A 25,787-nucleotide genomic window follows, 5' to 3' on the forward strand; every position below is an offset into this window, starting at 1 on the left:
AAAGAGTCCAAGCATTTACTTACCTAGGTGTTTGCATTGATAGCAAGTTGACCTGGAAACAGCAAATTGACCTGGCCACATTAAGACATAGGCAGTTAACTGGAGCACTGTGCCTAGAACACCAGAAGTCTCTCACTAAGCCTATATCTCCAGTACCGGCGGTCTATAATGGTAAAGCAGTTAGTTCTGCCCTGTATGGGGTTGAGATATGGGGATGTGAAAGCCTTAGGGGGATGTCAATCTCTGAAAATTCCTTTTTAAGGAATTTAATAAAACTTCCTCAGAGTACCCCTATGGATCCACTTTTTTATGATCTGGGGTTCTCCCCAATAGCGCTTATAGCATCCTTTCATCCAGTTTTATACTGGAGGAGGATCTGGACTACGCCGGATCTTGAGATCTTCGCAAGAGGCTTGCTTGATGTTATTCATAGAGACACCTTCCATAAGATCAAGTGGCTAGACCATGTTCGGGGCATTCTGATTAATTTGGGCCTGCGGAATCTGTGGGAGGATCCTACAAATTCAAGGTTTCCCCCTAAGAAGACTCTAAAGACTTTGTATTGGCAGTTTGTGGCCTCTGGGGCTTATAGGTCTTCTGACCCAGGGTCCTTGACCGGAATGTTTTTAGCCATTAAGGATGTGCCTAAACTGGAAACCTTCTGGGACGTTTTCTCAAAACCTTTTGATCGCAAACTATACTTTCAATTGAGGATTGGGAGCCTACCAGTAGGGGCTTTCACTAGTAAGTGGTCTCCGGGGGCTAAAGCTGTTAGTCCATCTTGCTCAGCTCGCCCGGAGACTACTGGACACCTGCTTTTTGAATGCCCGGTATACTCGGAGCCCCGAAGAACGTGGCTTCGTCCAATGTGTAGATTACTGGGTACCAACCGGGGGTCAGTGGCAATACGCATCATATGTTTCTGTACTGATATGACAATTTGTATAGCCGTGGCAAAGTATTTGGGCTGGGCATGGACCATCAGAAGTAGAATGCTCAAAGATTAACATGTAATCACTATACCGGAATCTATTTTTAATTATGTATATAACTGGCTAACTATATAGATGAAATGTTTTAACTGTATAATGAACTTTTGGGTTTTATATGTATATATGTACAGATTTTTTAAGATCAAATTTTATTTATATGACTAAACTCTATTTGTATGTACTGTTTGCTTTTATGACTTTTGTCAAATAAAGCCTGTCTGAAATAGAAATAGAGTACAATCACTCACCAGAACAACAGGCCTCTGCTCTCCAGTAATACCAAGAGTTGGGCCTCCGTCCCGGCCTCTTCTGGGCTATAAAGGGCAAAGACGGGCCCGTCTTGGCCAGGTCTTTGCCCCAGCATGCCCCTCGTGCTGGGGCTTTTGTTGTGGCTAACAATATGGAAACACAAAGAGGTTCTACTTAACCAACACATTATAAGGGTTGTTTTGAACCTTGATCACGCTGAATCCATTCCCTGGCTTACATATGTGAGCCCTTTGGCTCTGTTATAGCTCACCCGCGCCTGATGGCCCGCCTCCTGGCTAGGCAAGGGATCGCCGGCAAAGTGCTCTGGTGCTGGATGGGTCAATGTAATAATCATAATGGTTGAAGTATTCATATTTTTCACCAATCTTGTAATGCTGGATACAATACTTTCTTTCCTTCTCCTGATCACTGCAGCACATGCATTTCATATAAGGATCGAATTGCTTCAAACACATGTTTGAAATAAATGTTTGAAATGCCAATTCATGTATTTCTTGTGTCTCCATTTGTGCATGACTGAGTTAACTAAGAAAGGGTAGATCTGTTTCCACGATTTCCTTGGGAGAATTAGGGTTGTTATGCAGTTACCCTGTGAGGTTTAGGGGTCAAGGTGGCCCACTGTCAGTTATCTTGAAAACAGGCCAACATATTCTGAGGGTATGAGTGGACTCAGTCCCCATAGTTTTGACACTTATGTTGTCCAAACGCACTGTATCACTGAATTAGTAGAAACCGTATGACAGTCCTTTTTCACGGTAGTATCTTTAGGAGTGCTGTTTGTGACTATAAATGTTGATCGATAAATGCAAAGATGTCCCTCACGCCGCATCTATTTCTCTTCCAATCCTGCTATATGCAGACAATGTGGTTTTGATGGCCAGAACCCGGATGGCCTTGCAAAACTCTATTGCGACCTACTGAGCCTATAAGGTGGCCTTGGATTTGCATGTAAATAAAACAAAGTGGTAACAGCATAGAATGTGTTGACAAGTTTGCTTATTTAGGCATTTTGTTTGAATATAACATCACATGGGAAGAGATGGTAATAAACAGAGCAAACAACATGTCGAAAAGTATAGGCACACTTTTTAAATTTGTGAAAAACAAAGGTAATAAGCCTATCCAGGGAAAATCTATTTAGCGAAAACCATATCTATAGCGACATATTGGACAGCAATGTGGGGCACTGCACACGTTGAACCCCTACAAATCATAGAAGATACATTTGCAAAAAGGCTATTGTCTATTTCAGGTTCGTGCCCCAATGTATTTGCACATAAAGAACTAGGCCTGCCATCAATTAGCAATAGTATTAAATTAGTTCAGCTTTTGTTGTGGCTAACAATATGGAAACAAAAAGAGGTTCTACTTAACCAACACATTATAAGTGTTGTTTTGAACCTTGAGCACGCTGAATCCATTCCCTGGCTTACATATGTGAGAGTGATTTTGCCTCGTTGGGCTTGGCACAGCTTTATGAAAATCGTGTTAGTTGTGTAACCTATCCTAAAGCTAGATTGACAGCTATCTTATCAGCTAAATGTTCTCATGCAAGATGGGACAGTAATATGGCAAAATGCACAGTAATTTTATAGCAAACTGTACCCTCTGTGTTGCCTGGGGCATCTTCCAATCTTTCCATTGTTGTGAACCCCCGCTATTGCTACTTGCTGACAAGGTTACATTTAAATGATATCCCTTTAATGTTGGGTCATCCGGCAAATAAATACTCATCAAACCATCTTCCCGCGAGAGCATATGATGCATCATCTAAACAAATAACCTCACATATTATTTTCTGTACTTTCTATGAAAAAGAGAAGAAAAAGTGTATTGTATCATTATTGCAAACATTTTGTATAACCAATTACACCTCAGCACTTTCAGTTCTTCAACAACAGGACACGCCATTTGTGTGTTTTGTGATGGCATTATTTTTTACAAGCGGCCACAAAAACTAGAAGGGCCTCCACCTTATAAAGTATCCTATTTAGATGTACCCGAGTTTAGATAGGAGGGAAATGGCTATGCACATTTTTGCACTGTGGAAATATATATTTTACTATTTATTGCAGTATATGTGTCATTTACCTTTAGGAGCACCTGGCATTAAAAGTATTGGGGTATGCTTGATTTTATATTTTATAGATATTTTAAAGGGTTATTTATTATGTTATAAATTATGTAACTTATATTTTTTTGAAAAGGTAGAGATTATGTTTAAATAATTGCTTGAAATGATATTCTATGTACTTTTATGCAAATTAATGCAAAATAAAGTTTGTTGTTGTTGACTATAAATGGGCTGTCAGTGAGTGCACATTGACTTGGTGGATAGGTAGTGTTTTTGGGAGACCATGAGAAACTATGAGGTTCCAGCTGACCTTCTGATGGTAATCCAGGAGCTACATAGTCATAATTGGGCACAAGTAATTAAAGAGACATCTGGCTGCCTAACACCTGAAATAGTGATAAATAATGGGCCTAGGTAAAGTTGTGTTTTGGCTCCGCTCCTTTTTGCCATATTCCTAGCAGACCTGCCCCCTACTTTGGGGTCTGCAAGAGGCGCAAGCCCAAAAGTAAATGTATGCCGACGATCTAGTAATATTGGACCAAACCGAGGTGGGTCTACAAAGAAAGCGGCATACTTTCAACGCATACTGTAGGGCAAAACGATTAACATTTAACATGGACAAAACACAAATTCTATGCTTCGGGAACAGGAATACGAAGTGCAATTGGTACTTGGGCCAAAACAAACTAGAAATTGTAAATGAATACAAATATCTTGGAATATGGTTTACAAATATTTTGAAGTGGGGTAGGCACCTTCAGGCACAGAAAATAAAAGCACAACTGGTGGTATGTGGGCTGAAAAGATTTAACCGCAGTTATGGAGATATGTCCCATAAACCCCTATTGACAGCCTTTAAAGCAATGATTCCTCACAACTCCAAAACGGTTGAGAAATTTTCTGTATTGATGGTAAATGTTCCTGGGACAAAGAGGAAGGGAAATGTTTAAAATCTTTATTGTCCCTCTCAAGCTCGGCAATGATCCAGGCCATTAGACTGGAATCAGGACTGACTGCGTGGAATATTCGGGTGCAACAAAGTTTACTTCGATTTTTGAATCATTTGGGTCTTGGGGAGGTCACTAAGGTATTTCAATGGTGTATGAAAGAAATTCAAGTTAGTGAGCTAAAGTGGGCTAAAACCACAAGAAGTAAACTTGAGTCCATTTATGACCACCTGAAGGTGACAATAGATCCGAAGACATTACGAATCAATGTAATAAAGAGCGTACTTAAAATGCAGGGAAAAGAATTGTCTAGAGCAATAGACCGGGAGTATTTGATTAAGAAAGAAAATTTCTGAGCAATAGCTGGGAGAAAGACATAAGCTATCCTTACCTAAACATATTACCAAATCGAGGGTTACGAATGGAAGTCCATAGGCTAAGAATTGGTATTAACCCGGCTGTAACAAATAGTGCAAAAAAATCCGGTCTGTTGCAACCTGATGGTAAATGCATGTGTAGGATGGGGATGAAATGTAACATTCTACACATTTTATTGGATTGTCGAAAATTTTTAAATTTACGTAAATTATTTCTTCGCCCAATCTTTTTAAAGTATGATGTAAAGGCGCGCTTGCAAGCATGGGAGCTTCTTGCTGATATGGAAAATCTAGATATCACGATAGCCATTGAGAAATATATGCAGGGTGTATATAAGTTCCCTACGTCATTAGAGGCTTAAGTGCAGGAAAGCGTATCGCAATTTAAAATGAAATATTACATTTTTTTAAATTGTTAGGAATTAAGTTTTTAGGATAGTATGATTTTAACATTATAAGATTTTATAATGTGTAAACGTTTTAAAATGACAATGTATGAGTTGTGGTTGAAGGACCAAATGGTCTAAATAAACTTTATGCTTTGAACTGAACTGAACTGAGTGCACATCCCACACTAATCCCTTCCTTACTCCTCCTTCAACCCCTCCCATTTTGTAGTAAATAGTCCCCATTTTCCAGCCACTCCCCTCTATTTCTTCATTTTACTACTAAAATGTATATTCACTTGTGCAGAGACTCTGCAGTCATGGCAGAGATCTCTGCAGAGAACAAAATAGAAGCAGAGGTGGAACGTCCACATTTAGGTTCATGTATAACATTTTGTAGTACGTTAGTAGTACTACATGAGTGCTATCATAGTACTCCTAATGTACTGCAAAATGTAATTTGTCAATAGGCCACATTATTATTATACAGTACAATTAAAACACAAAAGAAATTCAAATGTAAAAAGAATCAGACTAACTGGCAAACACCTTCAAAGAGAAAAGGGCCTAGTCCTGTTGTATCCCTGTTAATGAACTCTCTCAGCCTGCAGTCACCAGCCATCCAATCAGAAGTCATTCCCCCTTCCCTCCATAAAGCTATTACAATTGAAGAAGTACCTTGGGCAAAAGGGCCTTTTCAGTTTACATTTTATTTAGAAACTATGATATTAAGATATGATGGTAAGAAAACACCAAAAGTAACAACCAATCTCATCTCAAATATCAATGCATATCCTTCCTATTACATCACATATCACTGAAACAAAGTTTAGAACAAGTCAATTAAAATTTCTGTTTTTCCTTCTCTATTCTTTTTCAGTAAGTGTGGACCATTGTGTAAATGTGAGAGCATCATGGTGGCTTGCAAAGGTATCTGGACGCAATCCTTCTGGAAAGCAGTTTCAGGAGAATTTATAGGCATGCTGATTTTTGTACTTCTCAGCCTTGGCTCTACAATCAACTGGAGCAAAGAAGAGAACCCTCTCCCTGCAGACCTGGTTCTCATCGCACTCTGTTTTGGACTTAGCATCGCAACCATGGTACAGTGCTTTGGACACATCAGCGGAGGGCACATCAACCCTGCAGTGACTATTGCAATGCTCTGCACCAGGAAAATCAGTTTGGCCAAGTCCATTTTCTATATAATTGCCCAATGCCTGGGGGCCATCGCAGGTGCAGGAATTCTCTACCTTATCACACCGGCAAACGTGGCCGGCAACTTAGGCATCACTACGGTAAGTACGTTTTTTTGAAAACCAACTCCTTCCTGCTTACAAAGGACTGATTATGTATGTGTTCTCTGCTTAAATATTGATGTCGTTTTCAACTTTACAAATAGAAGGATTTCAGCCCAGACCTTCAAAGCCTTGTGGTTACAAACCCTGGGATTTGTCAAATCTTAGAGTTTGCAACCACAAACGGGTTTAGTGACTAATTCTATATTGCACTTACAAGGGGTTGTGAAAGGGGTGTTCCCTACTAACTAAAATTCAGAATGGTATATATCAGTGGTTTGCAATTGCAATTATGTCCCCACACCAGTGAAAAGGATTCTAAGAAGGTGGTAACAGATTTGCAAAGGGGATGGGGTTTGCCTTGGAAAACTTCCTTTTAGGAATAGTGTTAGGTAACTTCAGGAGGAGCAGGTAGTTGTCCAGGGGATAACAGCCTACTCCACCCGATGTGTTTCCGAATAGAAATTTATTTTTAAAACAACACCAGCTTATTTAAATAAAAATAATTCCCATGAAAGAACTACGACTCAAGGGTTGTGGTCTAGGGTTCCTTGCAGGCCACCATTCCTGTGTTTCCAGTCAATCACAAGGGGTTGCAAATAGTGACCTGCTCAATTAAAACTCTTTAGGCAGATCATTCTATAATCCCGCAATTAGATATTTTGCGAAGTCCTACTATTGTATAGGTCACATCACAAAAACACAAGTCTCAAAAAGTTGGTGTAAAAAGAACTTCGTATTTACTTTGGGCCTAATTACGAGTCTGGTGGTGTGACAGAGGGCCGCCACGCCAGGACCCTGCTGCCAAACTGCTAAATCTGAACTGAGACTGCCCACCGTTTTCCGAGTGGAATAAATGTCTGCTGGCCCTGCAGTGACTGACCCATGACAGTACCTTCCATAGGCTTGTATAAGCCTTAGAGGGGAACGCCTGGGAACTGCACATTGCGTTCCTGCACAGCATGGACTGTTAAGTTCATGCTGTGCAGTAACTGGGGGTGCATGCATACAGGGAGGCACAACATGTGCCCCCTGCACACATTGCCTGGCCCTGATTTGCATGGGGCTGGATCTAAACTGGGGTGGCATGGTGAACAAAAGAATAATGGATTAAACCCAGATCTTTTTGACTGGGGGTGAATGGTTGCATTGTTCTGCATCCCGGCCATCATTTGTTTCTTTTGCTTTTGTCACTCTAAGTGGGAAGTGTATTCCCAGATGTTGGTCCCGTACTCACTGCACCACTGGATTCAAGCTAGCCCTGCTGATATGGGGTGATGCCCCAAAACCGAACCCAGGATGCTTGTTTGCTATCCAGGGAGGACCTGGCTTGGCCTTTCAGGCTGGATTGTTCCCATTGGAGCAGGGTCAAGACTGATCTGCATATGGGTGGGTCCAAACTGGGGTGGCGTGGTGAGCAAAAGAACTATGGATTAAACCCAGACCTTTGTGACTGGGGGTGAACGTTTGCATTGTTCAGCATTCCATCCATCATTTAGTTCTTTTTCTTTTTACAATTAAAATGCAGCACACTAGAGTAAATAGATGTACCAAAATGTTTTCTCCATTCTCATTACCCCTGCTATTAACTTCACAGTGTCACTGGCACAGAAATGTTTTGTCTATAATATGTTAGCACTTTTCGTCATGTACGTAGGCCTGGGCGAAGGTCACGGAATTTCGTTATGCAGAACTCCGTGAAGTGACAAAAAACCTCAGCGGAGTTCTGCAAGTGGTGGTGTGCAGTGCGACCTGCTGTCCGCGCTGATCTTCCTGCTGTGCGGGTAAAAAGTCTACCCAAGCGTCAGTTTGCGCCCACCAACTTACCATTTGCAAGCAGTGAAAAATCTTCACTGGGCTACACAGAGCGGAGTTTTCTGCACTCCGTGAGCTGTGCGGAGTGCAGAAAACTCTGCAAACTCCATGAACGGAGCAGAACTCACCACCTAGGCCTAATGTACAGTTGATAAAACAACACTCAGAAAGTATGCCATTAGGCACGTTGCTGTTTTTTCCTCTACTGTTGCCATATTGGTTCCTAAACCATTCAGACCGTTCAAATATTTTTAAAATATGTCTGAATTCTCTCAGGTGAAAACACGCTACCAAATATGTGCCTGCTGTGATCTCATTGAAAAGATAACCATTAACCGAATGTATTTTAGCACTTATTCCACTCTATAAAATGGATACTCTAGTTTATTTCTCTTGCAGTGCTCCATGCTCAGCAAGATTTAGGTAAGCCTGTTTTGTCACAAGGTATAATCTACAGTGACCAATGATGTATTTTAGTGAATGTTTGTAAATGTTTGCAGATTCTTGCTATTCACATTGACTTGATTCACAAAGATGTTATGGTAAAAAAAACTGCCATGTCCTAATGGAGCCACATAGTGGGGACAGATAGTGCCACAATTTTTACTATTTTCCTTAACATTTATGGAAAGATCCTTAATGTCTAAAATAACTGATATAGTGAATGTATATTCCTTTCCTGTGAACTTTCCCAGTTTGGTGAATAGAGGTGTAGCCCATATTTTTAGAACACACTGATCCTTAGGGGAACAAGTTATCTTCATGAGGAACAGAGCCCCCAAGATGTTCTCTCTTACAGAGGCAAGGCAGCTCTCAATATTATATGAGATAAGGGTGTGAAAGGTGTTCTGCACCAATGAGCAAGAGTCCCATCTGCTCTCCATAATTGTCAACCAACGTATTAATGGATTAGGTGAGTGACTGAAGGCAGGAAACCCAACAGCAAAGTTGTTTCAGCTGCACCATTGAGTATGTTATTTATTAGTGTTGACACCAATGAAAAAGATGCATCTCTAACCTGGCTACTCCACTACTATTTTCTGCATGTTAACTGTTTAAAGTACTGCCATGCAATTGATGAGTATTTCAAGAAAAAAGTCTTAAAGTGTACCAATACTTTAAATGTTGGAAATCCCATTTATCCTACACCGCTTCTTCAGAGCTGCTGCCCATTAGCCCTATATGCTGACAGCCATGCCACAGATAATGGAGGAATTCATATCACACACTTTTCCCTCCACGTTACTCCTCCCATGGCAAGAGCTGCTCCTTGCCCTGCTGGCATATTCTTAAAATACAAGCAGCCCTTCCTTTTCCACTGTGGTGAAGGGGTGAAGGTAGTACATCTGCCTCTCTGGTGAGCAGAACCTCTACCTTGTTAAACACAGTTCAGCTAATTAGTATTCCTTTTCGGAATCACACATACAAACACTCATAAACCTGGAATTGTCAGGTATTATGTCTTTTCACATGGAGAATTTTCCCAGGTTCTCACATCCATCAGCCATTCAAATAACAAAGAGTATCATATACCTTTGTGCAATCCTCATGCTACCCGCAGTCAACTGTCATACCACTTCACATGTATGTTAGAGTGTTGTGCACAGAAATGACATCAGAGATTAATATTGTGTCCTAAACTTTATTTACAAAAATATCTGCCACATTCATTGCAGATTTGGTAATATTAACTCCGAAGGGGTAATATTTTCTTGTTGACATTTAGGACACAATATTTCTGTAAACCAATATTCTGACAATAATAGTCTGGTACTACATCCGCATCACAAATAGCATCATTTGTACATCCCCCTACAGATCATTTGGACAACCACAATTTAACTGTCATGTCATGCTCAAGGACTTTATGTGGAACATCTGGGTTTATAAGTCCATACCCTAGCCCTCTAGAAAATTGACCAAACCTTTGCTAGACGTCATGTTACATTAGATACAAATATTACAAATATGTCCTGTCCATTTATTTAGTTCTAGTTTAGCAGTCAGCAGGGCTTTAAGTAGGATGGGTCCCTCAAGGTCCGAGACAGGAATTTAAAACTGACATTGAAACGGTCCCTACATGGCCCTATACTGATCTTATTTAACTTAACAGGCAAAAAATCATTGATCGATTTCGCAACAATGACTGTAGAAACAATTAAGATAATTCTTGTCAGCAATGATTTCACATGAATGTACACTGCAGTAGAAATACTGTCTGGAAATGTACAAGGAAATGCAATGCTTACAAGTGAGTTGATCTGTTGTGTTTGTGTGGGAAGGTGGTGAAGTGAAAAAAGGTGCAATAAAGTAAGTATAGAAGATAACAGTGAAAAGACAGTGCTGAAGAGGAAAGAGATACAGTTTAAAATATGCCAAAAGGGATTACAGAAAGATGTGGGCAGACAATAGGATTAAGTGTCTAACAGAATGAAAGACTATGGAAGAAGTGGTGGGAATTAAGAACAGGAGTGATTTAGGTGCACAGAAGCCAACAATTGGTTGCACACACCTAAGTAATTTTTCATTCATCTCAGATTTTCAAATGAAATATTTTTATTCCAAATATTCATCACAATCTCGTTGTTACTCATTCATCTGATATTGCTAAAAAGCACTGGTTAAGCCAAAGGGTCTGCCTTGTTTATGTGCAAGTTAGTTATCGTGTGATGAAATACAAGAATGCTCACAAAGAGCACCAAACCACTGGTTGGGAGTGTCGGCATGCAAACCTATCCTGAATCCAACTCATGGAGCATGCCAACGGCTAGTACTGGGAGTAGTGTAGTCCCTATATAGACTTTTATGGTCTTCAACTGAAGCCATCACTTTGTTCATAGAATTAAGCTGAAAAGCAGATGCTGAAACTTTCTTGTAAGAATGACAAATAAGGGTTGATGTTTCAAAGCTTTATATAAGGAATTTCTAGGCAGATTACATGGAACATGCAACAAGTAAATTTAGCAGCAAATTGTACAAATCATTAGTACAAAAAACTCCATACAGTTTAAGCAAAATCCGGCATAGATTCGCCTTCTAAACGGTAGGGAAAAGGTCTCCTCATCACACTAATCACAAGTCTTTATATAGAACTTTAAACAAACAAATTCATACATTCTACACAAGTACATTGTTTTCAGTATATGCACCAATAGGGAACAAGCAAGAAGAATCATTCTGCTACTGAATACATTAAAACATTATTTCATGGTAGTAATACATTGGGTTTGCAGACAATCTCAAAGTTTATTCGAGCAATTCAATGGATACATTGTATATCAATAGCCTAGGACAGTTTAAAAGACTTTGATTTGGTACAGTTAAAATGTCTCTGAGAACACTCTCAGTTTATGATAGTGAATCTCGCAATATGTTTATTTAGAAGGATAAGAACAGCAAAGCTCTTTATGAGATATATTGTGATGTTGTTCCAAAATGGAGGTCAGTGTAAACACAATCTAGCGTAAGCTCAGTATGTGATGCATTGAATATGAAGGAAGAAATACAACTCCGACAACACCCTCCAGATGATTTCTAGATAATCACTCCAATTCTTTATTATAAAATACCATTCATTAACTTTGGGTTCTTCTTCTTGGATTCTCCTAGATCCTTCAAGGTGTCATAAAGTTCACTTTGCATTTCTTCAAACTTCAAAACAAGCCTCTTTCTCTTCCTTCCTCTTGTTGCTGACAGCTTCTTATACCCACAATGCACACCATTCCATGATGAAAATGCTTTTGCAAAACCTCAAGGAAATAAGCACACATACAATGCCAATAAATATAAGCAAACAATGGTTTAGAAACTATTTCATAATTCCTCCACCTACACTACCAAGCCATTCTCCTATCTTAACCCCTTCCGTGTGCGGGGAATTCCCACGCTGTTCAGGCATTTCCATTAGTGGGTGAGGATTCCGACGGCCAGGGGCCATCCTGCGCACACACCCTCCTGAACGCATGATGGCTTCCGGCCGTCGCAAGCATGCAAGAGGTTAACAAATCCCTTTTCAATAGATCCGAATATAGATCCTTATCCTTCCCATGCACTTGACTCTTCCAGATCAGTTAATTCATGCGTTGTAGTTGTAATGTTAGGAATATAGCTGTTGAGATGCTTATCTACACATGGTATGAAAGCACAACATTCCTGAGCGTGAATGACTTTGTAAACTCCACCTTCCTTCACGAGGAGTGAATCTAACACAAGGTGATTTTGCATAATCATAGCTCTCATTTCAGGAAGTTCTTTATTTTATCACTGTTAAAGCACCTGGAGTTTTAGTGGCAAAGAAAACAACTAAAATGGACAGCTTTCTAATCTGTTCTTTGTTCGATGCCACTCCTATGGATGGTATGTGTTTTTCAAATATATCACTAATGATCTGTTTAAACCATATTTATCCATCCTTATGTATTGCTCAAGAGGAAAATATGTCATTAGTATCATACATCTTTGGAAAAACTAGTGCTGCATAACAACTACCTGTCCAGTTGTATGGTAGCTGGAAATATGCTGACTTGCCACATACATAAGAGATCCCCTTTATATTTACTTCTAGGTTTGAAAATGTTTTTCCTTAACTAAATAGTTGTGCTCGAACTGGCTCGATCCTAAATTCTCAGCAGCCTCACTTCCCTCCGGTTGCCATATTATGCATAAGGATCACTTCTTGATCACATCAATGCTTCATATATGGTTGGTTGCTTTAGTCTGTTCACCTTTCCCAATCCAATGATGTGTTTTGCACTTGTCTTTCCTTTTACTCTTTCTTCATCTATCCTTATATGCTCATTCAATTCATCTATCTATACCTTCTCATCTTGATTTTTTTGCAGGTTACACCATGCATGCTCTGATTAGTAGTGCTCATGTTAGTCACAGGGATAATGCATTTAATCATATAGTCACACTGATTCCAAAATTGAAATGTTTTGTAAGAGGTAGAAACATGTTTAGTGGCCCACATATACAGATTTTCACCACTGACAATTGGCATACCTTCCAATCTTGTTGATAGAAAAGGTTTGGGAAAACAGAGCAGGAGTAGGCGTAAGACAAGGGTAAGTGGAAGTATGCAGAAGCTAGCTTACAGGTAAGAGTAGACAAAGCAATTTTCCACTTCCATAACTTTCAAATATGCAGCCTACATTTAATAATATACATTGTAACTATACACACTCTCATCGGGGAAATATGTGGTATGTTTCACTTGGGCAGAGAAACGTTACATGGGCTACAGGTTAATGAGCGGAGTTTGTCGAAATATGAGCAATATCTCCTCCCAACAAAAAAACATTCAACATCCATCCATTGTGGAAACAGAAATGGCAACTGCCAGGCTTACAACAAGCAAACTTTTTCAGCATTGCTGTGCCATGTTTACTTAAATCAGAGCAAGGAAATCTCAGATGCTGCACTAACTCTTGTTAGCTCTCTAGTTGCTACCCTATCATCGCTACCCTATCTTGAAAGCTACCAGGATCTTTAGTCTGCACCAACTGGAGTCCTAGAGGATCTATCGCCCTCTGACTGTTACCCTAAGTCTCTGACAGTCCTTCCAATATTTGTCAGTAGAGAATAGACTGTCATTGTAGCTTGTCTTTGTCTTCCGGTTGGCTTGCCAATGTCAGTCAGGCAGTTGTCAGAGTCAAACTTGATTTGGCACAGTATGTCCAGTCTGGGCCTGAATACATCCTATTGATCTTTCTCTCTCTTTTTAGTCATTTGGTGCTGCTCAAGTCCAGGCTTTCCTTCACAATGTCAATCTAATAAACATGTTCATGTTCCTCTAACTCACTGTCTTCCCTAATCGTCACTGGTCTTGTCGTAGGTGTCAACAATCTTTTTCGGGGTGGTTATAGTTTTTGGTAAAACCATCTTCAGCTCGCACTCGATTCTTGGAGGTGCTTGATATCTCTGGCTCCGATGAGGCTGACTTACTCTCTAAGGTAGAGCTTCCTTGTCCTGCCCCACTTCTACTCCTTGAGGGATTTACTACTGCAGATTAGTTTTGGCCTTCCGTGAATTTTTGCTGTCACAGTGGATGCAAATTCTCAATCCAGTGGTCTGTATCACAGTGGTTGCTGAAACAACAGCACGGCCATCAGTCTCTTTCTCCAAGTGATGCTCATCTGATTGAGACTGTGGGCTCTCAGCCCAGTCTTCCTTTTCTCCCAAAGCCTCAGATACCTCAACCCTAGGGGGACTTGAGGAATTAGTGGCTATTGGCTCCGCATCTTCCTCTTCTTATCCTCTTGGTATGGGAGGCATGTATCCCATTTGGCAGACCAGCACACTTGAAAGCAGTGTTGGTGACCAGGATCACCTTGGTAGGGCCCTCTCCAGTGCTCCTCCAAGCAAGACTTATGGACATGCTTCTTGATGTGAACCCAATTGCATATCCTGCCCTGGAGAACCTTGAGCAGCTGGAGTAGCGGCATCGACCTGATGAGAGAGAGAGAACGCACCACATCAGACAATCCCTTGCAGCAGTCAAGGACCAGGTCATCTATGATAGTCACACGAGCAGATGCTGGGACAGAGAGCAGTGGCAAAGCTCTCACCATCAGCACATCTTGAGGAGACAATCCAGTTATCTTACAGGGGTACTTCAGGTGCGCATTAACAGCAAGGGAAGAGAGTCAGGCCATTTCAGCAACGTAGAGGCACAGGCTTTAGCCAGCTTACCCTTGATTTTCCCATTTAATCTCTCAACAATACCTGATGCCTCAGTCCTATAACTACAGTGAAATCTCTGATCAATCCCTAGGGCTGTTTTTGTTCCGATTCAAGATGAAATGGCATAACAAATCGCAGTATCAACTCCAGCAGCAATAGTTTGGCAACAGTTAGGCTGTCACATCATCAGGTGGCCTCAACCCAGCCTGAAAATAGACACACGATGATGAGGATATATATCAGATGGTTGCATTGGACCACCTCCAAAAATTCGATTTGGAGACAGTTGAAGGGACCATCAGACTTTCCAAAGTAGCTCATGGTCACCGAAACTCTTGGTCACATTTTGTTTTTAGCAGGGAATACAGCCCTGGCAAAAATTATCTGCCATAGTTCTGAAATGAGGATTGTACCGATATAGTCAGAAATTAGACGCCATTCTGTCGGTGCCCAAATGTGCTGGACCATGCATGTGTCACACAATCACAGGCAGGAGGGAATCAATAGGAATAGGTCACTGGCATCCCTCACACATGCCATCTTTTCCCATTAGGTGTTCTCTAATTTTAGGGAGGTATATTGCTTTACCCTCATCTCACTGAAAGTGTGTACTGAATTCAGTAATATGTTGGATAGACTTAAGAGCACCGTATTGAACAATTTCATCTCCACAACAGTTGCCTCTGGTTACAGAATCACTGCCGCTCTTATGTGCAGCACACTTCACCACAGCAATTTCCTTTGGAATTTGCAGAGCATCTAACAAATCTGAAACCTACAAACTATTGTGGATGGGTTTACCAGCTGATGCCAGAAATCCTCCCTGTGACCATAGCTGGCTAAAGTCTTGCACAACTCCAAAACCCATACAGGCTTTCCGTGTAAATAGTGATTTGCAAGCCTTCTGAGGTGCAGCAGACTCTGGGGGGCAATTAGTTCAGTTACTTGAGCATACGTTACGTGGCACAAGTAAGATTCTTCTACAACTCCACTCAGTGTACATACAGCATAACCAGCTCTTAAAATGCAGCATTGGTCTCTCAAACAAGACCCATAAGCAAAAAGGGTATGGTTAGACTCAGTGAGGGGGTATATCCAAAGAGTTACTGGATTCACCCACCTCAAAGGTCATCAACTTGACCCTATTTTTACTAATAGTGAAGAACTATCAGTGGGGGGTTCCTATCCCTCTACCATGGTCAGACCATTTTTGATTCCCCTTTCATGGGGCACCACGGAACCACCCTCCTTACTCTGCAGGGGTAGTAGCCAGAAATGCATGTGGTCTAATCTCCCATTAGAACAGTGGGTCTCAGCTCTTGAAATCACCAGGCTTTCCTTCGACCCAAACCCTATCACTGACAATGATAAATTTAACAAGTGGATTGAGTCCTCTCTAGATCGTTCTCCCTAACAAATCCACCCGCACAAAAGTCAGGATCAATATCTCTCCTTGGTACTCCCCTAAGCTCCGTGAATATAAACAAGTCTGCAAAAGACTAGAAAGGAAATGGAGAAGGGACTACTCGGTATCAAGCAAGCTGAAATACAGGAATGCCATCAAAATCTATCAAGCTGAAATTAAATTCGCACAAGCCTCCTACTATGAGGAAAAATCAGCCTTGCATCCAGTTCTCAGCGGGAAATCCTCTGCATTGCAAAGACTCTTCTCAAACTCCCCTCCCCACAAGCCCCCACTGATGGCGCTCTCGCCCACTGCAATGAACTGGCTGAATATTTTCATTAAAATATTCAAGATATATACATCACTTTCCCACTTGCAGCTTGCCAAAATGACCCTTTGCTTATGGATACCGCTCCTCATTGCACTAAGCCTCTGTTGGAGGAAATCCCCTTGATAGACCTCAAGTCCTTAGAAACCATCTCGGCCCTTGTAGAATCGGGCTCTCCCACAGATCCAGCTCCCCATCACGCTCTGTATCAAGCTGCTGGAACAATTCTTCTAGTGTTACTGGAATTGATAAACTCCTTCATCTCTACTGGATTAGTCCCTCTGCCCTGGAAATGTTCCATGGTGAAAACACTGTTCAAAAAGCCCAATCTTGACCCTGACCTCCAGGGTAATGTTCAACCTACTTCCCATCTTCCGATGATTAGCAAGATCCTTGAAAGACATGTTAACTCAGTCTTGTTCGGATTTTTAGAATCCCACAACCTTCTGCACTCCTCCCAGACTGGTTTCTGGCTCCAACAGGGGACAGAAACTGCTCGCTTAGCGGTGGTTGAAGAGTCCAGAAAAATTCTGGGCCAAGGACGTACAGCGACCATCATCCTCCTGGACCTTAGCGCCACTTTCGATTCTGTCAACTACAACATCTTGATTCTCCGACTCAGGAGTCTTGGAGTGTCTGGGGGTTTCATCGCCTGGTTGCAGTCCTTCCTTGAAGACATGTCTTTTCAGATCTTTGAAGGAGACAACATCTCTAAGCGTATGTCCCTCAGCTGAGGTGTTCTTCAGTGATCATCCCTGAACCCTACATTGTTTAACATATATATGAGGCCACTGGCTGAGATAGTCCATCCATTTGGTATTTAGATATTCCCATACGCTTATGACACGCAATTAGTTGTGGCCCTAAACCAACCGGATAATTCATCTTCCGGCCTGGGCACCTGTTTGGGAAAGATGGCTAAGTGGATGGAGCTCTCCTGCCTGAAACAGAATGGAGAGAAGATGGAGCTTATGTTCTTAGGCAATTCTCCAATCTTTAATTTAGGGTTATTGTGGCCAAACTGTCTTGGCCCCACTCCGACCCCAAAATATCAGATCAACAGTCTGGGCATTTGGCTAGATCGCTCTCTGAATTTTGAACATCAGGTGATGACATTATTGGCCACCTGCTATGGCATTCTTAGGATGCTTCAAAAAATCCTTCCTCTTCTTCCCCTTTTGGTTAGAAGATTAATGCTCTATGCTCTTATTCTTTCCCGCCTGGTCTATGGGAATGCCCTCTATCTAGAAACTCCCCGAGCGACCACCTCCAAGTTGCAGATTGTCCAAAATTGTGCTGCTCCGTAGCTCGTCCAGATCCATTACCGTCAATCAGCTAAGCCAGCACTGAAGGCTCTTCATTGGCTCCCTGTATTGGAGAGAATTAAGTTTAAATCTCTGTGTATTGCCCATAGGTCCTTCTGGGGGAAAAGACCGCCAATCACTCAATCTATTGTTTCCCCTTATTGCCCTAACAGATGTCTCCACTCAGCCAACCTCCTTTTGCTTCAAACCCAAAAATAAAAAAAAGTTAGAAGCTGCGGGTGCTCATTCTCTTATAACATTGCCAGGCTTTGGAACGCCCTCCCTCCTCACTTCTGTCTCAAGTCTAATCTTGTGTCTTTCCCGGAACTCCTTAAAACATGGCTTTTCCAAAACCCGCCTAGTAACCTGTCTTCTCTGTCTGCTGTTGCTTTTAGCGCTGGAATGCCTTCGGGTAGCTACATGTTCTATAAATATCTTTCCATTCCATTCTATCCAGTATGTTAGGTCTCGGTTTTGTGCACAATTTATTAACACTAAAAGTCGTGATCGAATTCACCCTCATCATCTCCCTCTGGAGTTGGCAACAGAGAAGCAGGGTTTACTATGTTACACCTCCGAATGGAAACCTTTTCCACTGCCAAAATGATTCTCTCCTCGCAGGTTACGTAGCTATTTGTTAGGTGTTGAGTTCTGGTACGGGTCATGAGGATCTCAATGGAGTGGAGTACCATTATGATTAAGGGGTAGCTCATCACAATCCCTTCAGTCTGCTCGATGCTAAGACTCACAGCTGCAACCGCCTTAAGACAACCAGACAATGCTGCTGCCATCGGATCAAGAGTAAATGAGAAGTACCTGATGGTGTGCTTAGTCTCCCATAGGCTTCTGTTAGTATATACAGAGCACACACTTCTCTTTCATGACAGAAGAACACAAATTATTTCGTATAGTCTGGTATTCTAGGAGCGGGTGTGCCGCAAAGTACATTTTTGAGCTTCTGGAAGGCTTCTGTGCTTTCGGCATCCTTTGGTACCAGGACATTGACATCAGAGTGCATCATTCTTATAAAAGGCTTTGCCACAAAGGAAAAGTTCACGATCCATTGCCGGCAGTAGCCAACCATGCACAAAAACATTCTCACTTCTCTCTCACCAGTTGGTACCTGAGGGGCATACTTATTATGTTTTCATGCAATTTAACAAGCCACCTTGCTGCGTGACACTGCGTGAAAGGGAGTGGGAAGGAATGTGCTGTATTTAACATTACACAGTGCATTCCTGCTCTCTGCATGTGCTGGTGCACAATGTGCTCCCTAGTGCCAACACAGGCACTGCAACTTTGTACCATGGTGCAAGGGTGCCTGCATTGTAGGCAGGATTGTTTATATGGTGGAAGGGACATGTGTAGGACATTCTATGGGGCATATTTGGAAGCCTCCAACACCACAGTCCAGTGGCTTTGTGCCATTTCACATATTTGCAAGGTGGCACTAAGTCACTTATCGCGGCTTAATGCCACCTTAAAAAATATGCCCCTTGCCGCAGCAGTCTGCTGTGGCAAAGGGCCAGGCAATGGGTGTTGCTGTGGGCATTCCATCACAACACCCATTGCTTTTTGACGCTGCCCCAGATTTACAAAGCTGGGCAGAACCAAAAACTAAGACCAGGTAATACCTTGTCATAGGATGGCGATACAAAGAGACATTAATTATTTCTCCTCGTATTTTGCTTTTTCTATGTGTGCCTAATTCTTCAACATACATAGAGAGCGCAAATCCTCAATATTGATTGTTTATGTGCAGGAAGGTCTCCCTTCCTGCACATAAACATTTTCCCCTGCAGTGCAGGCACCCTTTCAACATGGCACATATGTGCCTGCGTTGGCACTGGGCAGCATTTTGAATGCCAGCCCTAAGGGAAATGCAGGTGTACGCCATATTTTTGTAAAAAGGACGCATCCCTGCATCTAAAATGTTTTGGAGTGCGGTGTTTCCAAATTTGGTATACCACCACGCTCCTGCATTTTTTTGCAAATATGCCCCTATGTGTACTGCAGAAGGATCACTGACACAGTATCAAAAACAATATCATAATACAAAAAATTGAATCAAAAATATCAGTTTCAAAAATATGGTTTCCCTATACTTATAATGGTATGAACTAAAATAGCAAAAGAAATATACAATTTCACACTAATATCATTAAAAGAAAAACAAATATATAGTTTAAATAACAAGTCTTAAATATTTTAATATACAACATTAATATAATGTAATTTAAATAAATGAAAATAATATTTAATGCTATATATAAATATATACTTATATAAACATGCACACTTGTGTGTGTTTATATACACATATATATAGTGTAACACTATTATTAAATATTTTACATTTTTTACACTATGCAAATTTTTGGGGGTATTTTTCATAATTTATTACTATAAAAAGCAGTAGGAAGTTATAGTTAGTAGTGGGACATAGTTTCCGTAAGAAAAATGTCATTAGTTTTTCTAGTCACTTGGCACAACATTTTCAAAACTAGTTTGCCACTGACTTCAGCTGTTGTTTGGAATGTTTAGGGGCGATTAATCAAGCAGAGGCCAAAGAAAAGGGGGTCCTAATGCACGTTTTTCTCTTGCAATTTCCCATTGGGATTTTAGACACAGCCAGAGCTGCACGATGGAATGACACCAAATTTGGCAGAAAGCTAGCTCTTGGTCCAAGAAGAGACCTGTTGGTAATTTGGTGTTAATCCATTCAGTAGTTTTTTAGTTATTAAAGAAAAAAAGAATTATGTATATCTAGGGACTTGAATCCTCTGCAGACCCAACAGATCTCATGATGAGATCTGATTGGATGCCAACAATTCAGCCATGAGTTGTAGGCAGCCATCTGGGCACTCAGCCGAGTACAAAGAAAAAAAGTATAAAAATACATAAGGGGGCAGGATAGGAATGCCCTGACTCCCTAGCCCTGTTTTTGGGGTCCCACAAAAATCGCTCCTGGGGTCAAAAATGTTTTGTTTACAACTTTTATAACCAATTCAGGGAGGATTTGCAAATCTGTGGTAAAAATGTTTAAAAGACTAGAGCAGCTTTCATTTGCCGGGCCGGGTCTCAGAAGAATACATAGAATTAAGGGGATGTTGGGTGCATGTGGCCCCCTGCCCCAGGCCAAATCTGTCCCCAGGGACCCCATTCCCTGGTGCCTGGCTGATAATAGAAGAGGGATGGGTACCTGTGACCCCCCTCCCTGGGCTAGTTTGCACCGGGCCATCACCCAGTGCTAGCTTTTAAAATACAATTTTGGCCCCTGGAACCCCATCCCAAGGGCCCAGCTGGAAGTTCTGAGTAGGAGTGGGGCACAGAGTCCCCTTTCCCAGGCTGATTTTGTAGCATCGGGCCCCATCCCCTGGAGCCCCCTCCCAGAGCCATTAAGGGCCGCAGAGACCTCATATCCTGAGTTTGTTTTAGCTATGTTCTAGGGCCCCACCCCTAGGACATAGCGATTTCCCCACCTGCACTGGCGCTGACAGATAAACCTGTGTTTGCTCTCACTTGGGAGGATCAATTTCAATGCTTATACCAAGCTAGAGCAAACACAAAATCATGTAGTGATGTCGGCAGGGAAACAGATCTGAATATTGCCCACAGGGAGCAGTGCTTTCAGCTTTGCCCTGCAAACGGTAGCAATGGCCACCCCTGCTGGGAGCTAGCTGGGTCTGCGGGCGCTGTGCGATTTCCTCCAATAAGAACACTCAGTACCCTCCTTTAGTTGGCTGGGACCAGGTGGATGGTGGCCCTGGGGCCAAAATCAGCCTGGGGAGGAAGGCCATGTGGCCCTCTCCACCTTTAAGTATTAGCCAGGTCCTGGCAGATGGGGTACCCATGGCCTATATTAGCCCGGGGAGGGGGCTATGTGTCTCCTCCCACGTTAATGATTGGCCTGCACCCCAGGACATGGGGTCGCAGTGGCCAAATTCTGCCTGGGGAGGGGGAATGCATGCCCCCTCCATATTTCAAAAGATAGCCGGACATGGGGATGGGGTCTCCTGGGCCAAATTTGCCAGGGGAGGAGGGATGCATGCCACGTCCCCCATAAATCCAGCAGTGGGCCCTAAGGGATGGGCTCCCTGTACCAAAAGTGGCCCAGGGAAGGGGTCCCCATGCCCTTTCCCCTAAAAAAGTATGGCCGGCCCTCAGGGATAGGGTCTCCGGCTCCAAATTCGGGCCAGGAAAGGGGGCTACATGCCCCGGTCCGGGGTTAGCTGCCTTTGTAGGGTGGGCCACAGGGCCTGGCAGCCTAAAATGTACTGAAAAAAACCAAATGTTACAGGAACATTATAGTTAGGAAACGCCATTAAAAAAATGTAGAAATGTACTGGAAAAAAAAAACTCAAATGAGAAAACCTGGAGACAGGGACGTGGCAGGGACGTTATAGTTAGGTTCAGATTTTATACACAGAAAACCATAGAAATTCAGCAGTTGTAGTTAAACTTTTCTCAATAAACTATACCTCTTGCCCTAAGGTAACTATAACTTGTTCTCTCGCCATGCACTGCTGATTACCTCACATATAATAGAAGTCATGATATCTTATGTAACATCATTGATAATGTCACTGCAACAGTTGCAATCAAATTATTGATGGGAAACCAGTGCATGGAGGGGGCACAAGCTATAGTTACCTTAGGGCACAATACTTCGTTTTTTTAGAGTATTTTTAAGTTTTTAAAGTCTACTTCCAAACTATAACATCCCTGTATCGTTTGTTATTTCAGTAAACTTCTAGTTTTTTTCAATCCTGACTGTAAGGCCTGCAGCCAACCCCATGCCATGCATGGCCTTTGGCTGTGCATGACAGGACGTTGGCCACAGGGCCTGGGCTGCAGCAAAGCCGGGTGGCCAACCCCACAAAGGCAACCAACTCATGAGGGGGGTATGCAGCCACTCTCCACAGGCTTATTTTTGCCACAGAGACCCTACCACCCAGGGCGGACACATTTCTTTAAGGGAAAAGTACATGCATGGCCCACTAGGCGGTTGACACTAGGTAGTTATAGTTCGGTATGCTTCTCCATAGAAAAATTATTTTTGGTTCGCTGTGGCTCCCTTAAATAAATCTTGCAAAAAGTTTTTTTAAATAAAACGTTCATCCACCTCAGCTCCTTCCTTGAAAGTGTTGGAGTGATCAGTCAAGCAGGGGCTGAGAAAAAAGTGGGGTCCCAACACACACAAATCCCATGCATTTTCCATTGACAGATTTAGACAAGGCTACAGCAAAAACGGCTGAGCGGAATTACACCAAATTTGGCAGGAAGCTAGATCTTGGTCCGCAGATTGTGCTTGTTCTGATTTGGTAAAAATATGTGAATTGGTTTTTAAAATATAAAGGGTAAAAAAAATAGATATTTGGGTGGAACGATAGAGCATTCTGGTTGGCCTCTGGAGCTTTATTTCCCTTGGGCCTTTTCGCTCCCATGGAAGACAGACTCCCATGAGTGAGCACTCTGATTGGCTACCAACCCCATGAGAACAGTGCTGCTGGCAGTCATTAGAGGACTCTGGGACCTAGTCCCCTGTCCTGAAGTTCTAAACAATATATATATGGGGACAGGGTAGGGATGCCCTAAGCCCCTAGGCCCCATGGAAAACCCAGAGGGCCCCCCTGGGGACATATAAAAAAACAGCATAAAATGCAGCAATCCCTCAGGAGTCTTGCGGGATAAAAAAAGTTGAAAATCCAAAATGGTGGCCTGGCCTCATTTATTTATTATAAGCCCTGCAGAGCCTAGCCCTGCAGTTGAATTCATAAAGAGAAGAGGAGCTGTGTGTTCCCCCTCTAGAGGCCCCATGTAGCCCACCCCTGGGGCCCAAAACTATTTTTAGGGGGAGGGGGGCTGTGCAGCCCATTTCCTCGTGCCTTGAGAGGCCAAGGCGGAGTCCACTCCGGGGCCAGATATAGTTTCTGTGGATAGGGGGCATGTTACCCCCCTCCCAATTCCTCAAGAACTCCCAGGGAGCCCATCCCTGGGGCCAACATTATTGTTTATGGAGATCGGGCCACCAGTCCCACTCCCCAAACATCTAAAGGCCCCAGGGAGCCCATCTCCAGGGCCAGTAAAAATCATGTTGCTACCCCATTAATTACACAAATCGTTTTATGAATATATACAATATATACAATGTGCCCAGAGGAAAGGAAGGGGAGGTGGGTAGAGTAAATGTGAGGGTTGGGGATTAATTAAGAAGGGTTTTTAAAGATCCGATGAGGTCATAGAATCCATCATTTGACATCAGATATGCATTTATTGGCACAAGCCGCATTAGAAGATTATACAGATCCTAAGCCATGTATTAGAACACAATAAGAATAGTCTGTTGTTCATGGATAGGTACAGGTGATGTAGTCGATGTTTCGACCCCTCTAAGATGTAGGTATAATTGCCACCTTACTGTGGGGTCTTCCTCAGGACTGGTGTAGGTGTTGGGGTTTAAAAAGGGCACCAAGCGACCACTTTAATGTAGTGGTGTAGAAGATACAACCGGATAACGTGGGCCCGTAGGCTCCAATTGCAAAGAGGGAGAGCTTGATAGTAAGCATGGGCGGATCTAGCGGATCTCGCGTACGCGAATTTGCGGATTTACGGATTCGCAATCCGCGAAGATACGCGAACTCTCGCGGATTTGCGGATTTTCCCGTTTTTTGTGTTGGCGCGCGTTCACGCCGATTTTGGGACAATTTCGCAATTGTGAACTTACTTTTCGGCTCGCAACGGCCGCGACTATGTTGTTTCTACGTCTGGTTTATCATCACAGGTTCACAGCACCCTCTGTTTCACCACTGCCACCCTCTGGGACACCCATGCCACCCTCTGGTACATCCTCACTGCCACCCATTAGGTTTGTTTATCACTGTATTTTATTGGCGGTGAAAAAAGCAAGCACACCTCCCCTACTTCAACTGCCATGAATTAATTTGGGGTTGATTAATGTGTCAGTTATTTAGAAAGTTCCAGTCTGGCTGGCACCTGCTTCCTTCCTTATCTGTAATTTGCTTTCTGTTGCAGTGAAATTTTTTTTCACAGGACCTTTATGGTCTACTTGTAGCTATTCTATGAGCCTGCTGTTTGGGTCATAGCAGGGTCATAGAATAGTTGCAAACTCTGGAGGGGCCCCTCAGGAAGCACTACAGTGAATGTTACAAATGTTAAGTTTGAACTTTTGCACCTGCTCATTGCTTTCAGTTTAGCAAAAATCGTTTTTTCTGCAATTTCGCGCGTTTTTTGGGGCGCGAATCCGTGCGAGATCGATTTCGGAAGCCGCGAATGCTTGCGAATACACTAATTTTTTTTTGCGACGTGTATGTTCGCGTGATTTTGTGCGTGTTTGCGAGGCGCTTGTAGCTATACGTTTGCCAAGTTACCCTAGCGGTCGTACACGGGCGCGGCCATCTTGTTTGCGTGACGTAATTCCGTTTCCGGCCGCTATGTGTAATCTCGCAAAGTGTGCTGCTCGCTAGTACAATTTCGCGCGTGCTCGCGAGGAAAATCTCGCGCGAACTTACCCACGCGGTCGGGAACGGGCGCGGCCATCTTGTTTCTCATTCATTGCTATGGTTCTGGGCATGCTTTCTGTATCCTCTCTGAATCTCTGCCATCCTTTGCTTGTTTGAAGTTTATTTGATCTATTTTACTTATTAATCTATCCCTCTATATTTTTGTGTTTTCTGCTGCTTTTAGTTACTTTTAAACTACTTTTTTAAACTCTTTTCTTTTCTTCTTCACTATTCTATTTCTTCTTTATCATTTAACTTTATTTCTGCCCAGACCATGGTAAAGGGAGCCGGGAAGCACCCTGAGAAGGGGAAGGGTCCCGCACCCCGTGACCGGCTCCCGTGCGGGCGTTTGAGGGGGGAGCAAGTGGTGCCAAGGGAGATCTTTAG

At 42.5% G+C, this 25,787-nt stretch overlaps 1 protein-coding gene across 2 annotated transcripts in view; it reads left to right on the top strand.

Annotated features, from left to right (window-relative positions):
• AQP4 (aquaporin 4) overlaps nucleotides 1-25,787 on the top strand; it is a 238,107-nt gene that overhangs the window by 162,382 nt on the left and 49,938 nt on the right. For both annotated transcript variants that reach the window (XM_078687384.1, XM_078687383.1), the window contains exon 2: nucleotides 5,927-6,341. In XM_078687384.1, the coding sequence (XP_078543510.1) occupies nucleotides 5,961-6,341 (381 nt within the window). In that variant the 5' untranslated portion in view covers nucleotides 5,927-5,960. The remainder of the gene's footprint in view (nucleotides 1-5,926; nucleotides 6,342-25,787) is intronic.

Source organism: Lissotriton helveticus, chromosome 4_1 (genome assembly GCF_964261635.1).
Source record: "Lissotriton helveticus chromosome 4_1, aLisHel1.1, whole genome shotgun sequence".
Taxonomy (NCBI): domain Eukaryota; kingdom Metazoa; phylum Chordata; class Amphibia; order Caudata; family Salamandridae; genus Lissotriton; species Lissotriton helveticus.